Source organism: Trichechus manatus, unplaced genomic scaffold (assembly GCF_000243295.1).
Source record: "Trichechus manatus latirostris isolate Lorelei unplaced genomic scaffold, TriManLat1.0 scaffold00134, whole genome shotgun sequence".
In the NCBI taxonomy this organism is placed as follows: domain Eukaryota; kingdom Metazoa; phylum Chordata; class Mammalia; order Sirenia; family Trichechidae; genus Trichechus; species Trichechus manatus.
In genome coordinates, this window is record NW_004444070.1 from 7,685,309 (window position 1) to 7,691,647 (window position 6,339).

General features: G+C 52.3%; 1 protein-coding gene across 1 annotated transcript in view; it reads left to right on the forward strand.

Annotated features, from left to right (window-relative positions):
- Positions 1–2,725: 2,725 nt before the first annotated feature.
- Positions 2,726–6,339, forward strand: part of PPP2R3B (protein phosphatase 2 regulatory subunit B''beta) — a 40,889-nt gene continuing 37,275 nt past the window's right edge. Inside the window, exon 1 of the mRNA XM_004385216.2 lies at positions 2,726–3,256. Within this exon, the coding sequence (XP_004385273.1) occupies positions 2,918–3,256 (339 nt within the window). The 5' untranslated portion in view covers positions 2,726–2,917. The remainder of the gene's footprint in view (positions 3,257–6,339) is intronic.

Below are 6,339 nucleotides of genomic sequence, written 5' to 3' on the forward strand. Positions count from 1 at the left end.
ATATGTTGGTGTTGTTGTCAGCTGCTGTTGAGTCGGCCCCAGGACAAAGGGCTGCCCAGTCTTGTGCCATCCTTGTGATCGGGTGTGGATTGGGCTGTTGTGATACAGTTTTCTTGGGTTGATTTTTGGAAGTGGATCACCAGGCCTTTCTTCCTAGTCTTAGTCTGGAAACTGCTGAAATCTGTCCACCATGGGTGACCCTGCTGATATTTGAAATACTGGTGGCATAGCTTCCAGCATCACGGCAGCACGCAAGCCTCCGCTGGCAGATGGGTGGCTGCTGCACATAAGGTGCATTTGCTGGGAAGTGAACCCAGATCTCCTGCGTGAAAAGGGAGATTTCTACCACTGAACCATCAGTACCCTCTCCAGGACTATACTGGGTAGTATTTTGTTTCAATCCAGAATAGAACTGTGCTCCCTGGCGTTTAAATGGCTGATTTTTCGGAACTAGGAATATAATCCTATGAAAGTTTTCACCTGGCTTTTCTCCCTTTTATTGGGTTATTTCAAAGTTGTCACTGACCCTGTACTTGACCAACCATGATGTTCTTTCCTAGCGATGGGTCTCTCCTGATGGCTTGTCCAAAGTCAGTGAGCTGAAGTCTTGCCATCCTCAATTCTAAGGAGCATTCCGGTTGTATTTTTTCTAAGACTGATTTGTTCACTCTTCTCGCAGAACACAGTATGTTCAAGATTTGTCATCCACAGCACAGGATACTGCTCCTGCCTGGGGGCAGGGCTCTGGACACCCAGGCCCGGTCTACAGCACCATCTTTGTCCTCCGAGGGCCGACTCTGCACGGAACAGCCCTCCAGGCAGCCTGACGGCTGAAGGGGCATCTGTCTCCCTCACGGTGTTTATTTCTGTCCCGAGGCACCACCACAGCCACTACCTTCATCTCTCTAACATGCTCAGTGCATAAAGCAGTCTTGTGCAGGCGCTCAAAAAAGCCTTTCCCCCGAAAAACACCACAGTGATGCATTTAACAGCTTATTCAAAGAGCCACAGTGAAAAGCAGATTTGTGCTTTGAGAAAGTTTTCTGTATATGATAAACTCAAATGGAGATCTGTATTAATATTTACTTCCTGCCAGAAATTACAGCGTGGTGCACAAACATTTGCCTCCCAATTAATAAAAATAACTTCACACAAGTCCTCCCTTACAGCCCTCCTATTTCCCAGCCGACAGCGATTTTTACTTCCAATCGTAAAACACAAACTGAGTTTTAAATCATCATACGTGCAAAGTAAAACCATAGTTTTAACAGTTATTGACTGAGTCTGGCTATATTTATACCGCTGAAAAGTAGGGAAATTGGTTGATAAAACCTTAAAATTATCCCTTAAAACGGGGCAAAGTCAGGTGAAAACGTCTTGATAAAATTACATCTCGGCATTGCCTTCCATGCCGGAGACTCGGGGTTCCATTCCCCGCCCAGGTACCTCACGCACAGCCGCCACCTGTCTGTGAGCAGAGGTTTACCGCGTTGCTGTGATGCTGAACAGGTTTCAGCGGAGCTTCCAGACAGAGATGAACTAGGAAGAAAGGCCTGGCGATCTACTTTCGAAAATCAGCCATGAAAACTCTATGGATCACAACTGTCCCATCTGTAACCCACAGGACCGGGCAGTCATTTGTTCAGTTGTTCAGGGGGTCGTCGTCGGGCCAACTCTAGGGCAGTTAACGATAACAACAGCGTTTTTTTTTTTGTTTGTTTGTTTTTAAAGAGTAAGACAGAGGTGAGAGGGTGCACTTGTGTAGCCTGGGCTATATCGCTCGTCCTCCCCCCACCCCCGGCACCATCAAGCTAGGAACACTCTGAACAGTATAAAGCGAAATAAGCTAGTAATTGGGTAAAAGGCGATTTAGGTAATGGACGTCAACGCTCTCAAACTATTTATTTACCGTAGTTGGCAGTTACAAGAGCAGTTCATTTTCGTGTAAAATGTGCCTAACGAAGTCGCAGTCCCCCAACCGATCAGTCGTGTGATAAACGTATTGATGCAAACAGGATGCTCCTGAAAAAATTCCTTGAATAAATCCTTCGACAGCTACTTTATTTGCACTTACAAAGCTGCAAAGGCCCTTCCGTTACGAACGTTTGCAAAGTTCCAATTTCGCCCCGACACCCTCTCGCGTGCCAACGCCCCCGAGCGCGCTTTGATCTTGCACGTGGACACCAACGTTGCGCGTTTTTATTGACTCTTCCCGGGCCGCCGCACGGCGCATGCTCGCTCCTGTCCCCGGCTCCCACCTCCTGGTCCCTTGCACTGCGCATGCTCGCTCCCTAGCTCGGCGGGCACGCACCGCGCATGCTCACGCCTCCGCTGCCCTAATGCCGCCTTGCTGGTGTACCCCGTACCGCTCGGAACCCAAGAGCAGAAACAGCTCGGTGGCCAGCCAGCACTCCTGCCCCTCCCCATCTCCTCCCCGGCCCCACCAAAGCCTCCGGCAATGGCTTGGCCTCGCCGGGAGGGAGCGGCCTCGCCGCCATGGAGGGCGGCGTGCGGCGACCGGCGCCGCCTGATGACGTCCGCCGGCGTGGTGACGCGCCACGGAAGGGACCTCGTTTGGCAGCGCGGCCGGCGCGCCCGTTTTGAAGCCGCCCGGGGCTGGCGCGGGTCTCGGGGGCGTGTCCTGCCGTCGGGTCCTGGTCCCGCGGGTCCGCGCAGCCCCAGGCCCGCAGAGCCCCCGGGCCCGGACCGCCGCTTTCTGCCTCCCGAGTCCGCAGAGCCCCAGGCCCGGGCCGCCTCCTCCTCCGGGGTCTGCAAAGCCCCAGGCCCGGGCCCCGCCTGTCCCGCGTCCTGAGGGCGGCCCGGGCGGCCTGCACGGCTGTTCCCGCTTGAGCCCCGCAGCCGGGGCGGGTGCGGGCAGCAGGGGCTCCCCGGAAAGGCGGAGCGGAGAGGTGCCGAGATGCCGCCCGGCAAGGTGCTGCAGCCAGTGCTGAAGATGAAGGTGGACGAGCTGTTCCTGTGCTGGCTGAGCGAGCGCAGCACGCAGGCGATGCTCCGGGACTGCTTGCAGCGGATCAAGGCGCCCGGGTGGGCGGGCCGGGGCGACGGCGACGCGCCCGGGCCGGGGTCGGACGCCCCGGCCTCCGCCTCCAGGCTGCCGGCGTTCGAGGGCCTGTCGGCTCCCGCCGTGACCCCCGGCCCGGCCCCCGCGTCCTCCGCGCTGCCCCTGGGAGCCGCCTCCAGTTCCAGGAACGGGCCGCACGTCCGAGGGACTCGTAGATCCACAGGGACGAGAGTAGTAAGTTACTCTTCCTTCTGCTAACACACACACAGGTAACTCCGGGCCCCTCTGGGATGTGGTTCTGGGGGGACAAGGCTGACGGGAGAGTGTCGGGCGTGAAAATCCTTTAACATTCAGCCCATCTTTTCCCCCCTAGAAACTGCTAAGTAGTGGAAGTGTTACCCTGAAATGATTAAATGAGATATTATGATATAGTGGAAATTTTATCCTTAATAGTTCTGGTCTCGAATTGGTCTCACTGTTAGAGTTTGTTATATTTCTCTGGGTTGATTTTTGTTACCCACTTCTCAGTTTCTTCTGCTCGGCTTTGCTAGTGAAATCAGAGGTTTATCCGTAATTTGTTTACAACAATTAGAACTGGGTAGCAATGATCATGGATTCTCTGGATGGCACAGACAGTTAAGCCGAAATGTTGTTGGTTCACATCCACCCAGAGGCAACGTGTGACAGGCTGGTGACAGGATGGCAGTGGTGTTTCAGCAAAGTTAACTCAGCTGAAGGGTGTGGCCTCATTGATATGGACCAGTTAGGAGGTTCCCATGCCTGAAGTGGCAAGGCTTCCACGGGGTTGTTGGTGAAGGGGTGGGAAGCTGTGAAAGAAAAAGGGGTCTGCAAGAAAGAATATGAAGGAATTGCTGATTGAGGCAGGGTGAACGTAAAGGTCCCTGGGTGGTGCAGATGGTTAATGCGCTCAACTGCTACTGAAAGGTTGGGGGTTCGAGTCCACCCAGAAGCATCTTGGGAGAAAGGCCTGGTGGTCTACTTCCAAAAAAGCATGCATCGAAAACCCTATGGAGCACAGTTCTACTCTGGCACGCGTGGGATGGCCATGAGTAGGAATTGACTTGATGGCAGCTGGTTTTGGCCTCTGGTTTACAGGTATCGTGAACAGATACCCAGGGTCAGAGGAGCAGCCCGTTCAGAGGGGGAACAGGTGATTTAAGAGTTTTCAGAAAGTCACGATTGATGATCTTGTCTGGGGCTTCCACGTCTCTTTAAAAATGTCTTAGAGTGTTTGGAAGCCCTGGTGGCGCAGTGGTTAAGCGTACTTGGCTGCTGACTGGTTTAAACCCACCCTCCTATCCATGGGAGAATGATGTGGCAGTCCGCTGGTACAAAGATTACAGCCTTGGGAACCCTATGGGGCCGTTCTACCCTGTCCTGTAGGGTCGTTACCAGTCGGAATCAATTTGACGGCAGTGGGTTTGGATTTGGTCAGTGAAGTTTCAAGAAACAAATAAGCAGACAGCTTTTTATTGGGACGAAAATGACAAGAGTTTATCACTGTACTCGCCTTAAATGGCACACGTGAGGTATCGTTACAGAGAGAAAGATGTGTTCCGAGCTCCAAACCCCACAGAGGCAGGTGATGGTAGGTGGTGGTCACACTTTGAGAATCTAGGGAGGAAAGAGTTTGGGGTCAGAGAAAGAGATTTTCATCCACAGAAGAACCTTTCCTGCCGTGCACAAGCCTATCCAAGATTGTGTATACATGAACCCCTGTCCCGGGTCCACCGAGTTCCCCACGGATGGTAAAAAGAAGCCAAGTCCATTGTGAACACATCACACGGTCCATCCAAAACAAAACACACATCACGTCGGAACTGCTGTCTGAGACCGCCTGTACCTCCAGCATCACAGCAGAGACGGACTGCTGTGTGTTCGCAAAAACGTTGTGGGAAAGAAAGCGTACCTGTAATTTCGCATTCCCTCCTTTACGGAAGGGAGACCGTACGTGTGAGTTGGACAGTGTTCAGCCACTAACAGACTCTTCAAGCTCTTGATATCTTTACAAGGGAGCCTGGGACTTGATTGGCTGTTTCCTCGTACACTTAACATATCAACACAAGTGACAACTGGGAGAAAGAGAGGAAGGCTCAGACCATGAGCACTTAATGGTTCCTCCTTCCTTGTGACTCCCGTCTAAGGGGCTCAGCTGTGGCTTCACGTAGGTCCTGTTCTTCGGGTGGAGTTGGATGTTCATGGATGTTTGTAGTTAGGTGCCATCAAACTGGTTCCAACTCACAGCGACCCTGTCTACAACAGAATGAAACACTGCCCAGTCCTGTACCATCCTCACAATCGTTGTTATGCTTGTGTCAGTCCATCTTGTTGAGGGGCTTCCTCTTTTTCGCTGACCCTCTTTACCAAGCATGATGTCCTCCAGGGACTCATCCCTCCTGATAATATGTCCAAAGTATGTGAGACGAAGTCTCGCCGTCCCCACTTCCAAGCAGCATTCTGGCTGTACTTCTTCCAAGACAGATTTGTTTGTTCTTTTGGTAGTCCATGGGATATTCAATATTCTTCAACACCATAATTCAAAGGCATCAATTCTTCAGCCTTCCTTATTTATTGCCCAGCTTTCGCATGCATATGATGCGATTGAAAATACCACGGCTTGGGTCAGGAACGCCTTAGTTCTCAAACTGACATCTTTGCTTTTAAAGAGGTTGTTTGCGGCAGATTTGCCCAGTGTCTGTATAAAGGAGAAAAATAAAGCATGCTTTTAATGCCTCTGGGTGGACTCACACCTCTAATCTCCGGTTAGCAGCCGACTGCATTAACCACTTGGCACTACCAGGGATTTAGCTTTCATTTCTAGAATTTCACATAAATGGAGTCATATGGCGTCCTTAATTCAGCAGAATGTGTCTGGGATTCGACTGGGTGGATACACGCGTCCATGGTTGTTGTTGTGCTGTCGAGTTGATCCTGACTCCTAGTGACCCTGTAGGACAGAGTAGAACTGTGCCCCATAGGGTTTCCTAGGCTCTGATCTTCATGGGAAGCAGACAGCCTCATCTTTCTCCCACGGGGCGGCTCGTGGGTTTGAACTGCCAACCTTTTGGTTAGCAGCTGAGCACTTAACCGTCACGCCACCAGGGCTCCCCGCAGGTGTTGGTCGCCAGTGCCTTTCCACTGCTGAGTCAGGTTCCGTGAGTGGATGTACCGCCGTTTATCGGCTCAGGTATGGGTGGATGTGTGGGCTGTTCGCAGCCTTTGTTTCTTCTGAACGGAGCTGCTGGCGCTGTGCGTGGAGGCCTTGGTGGACGGTTGCTGCTGTGTGGTACGTGTGC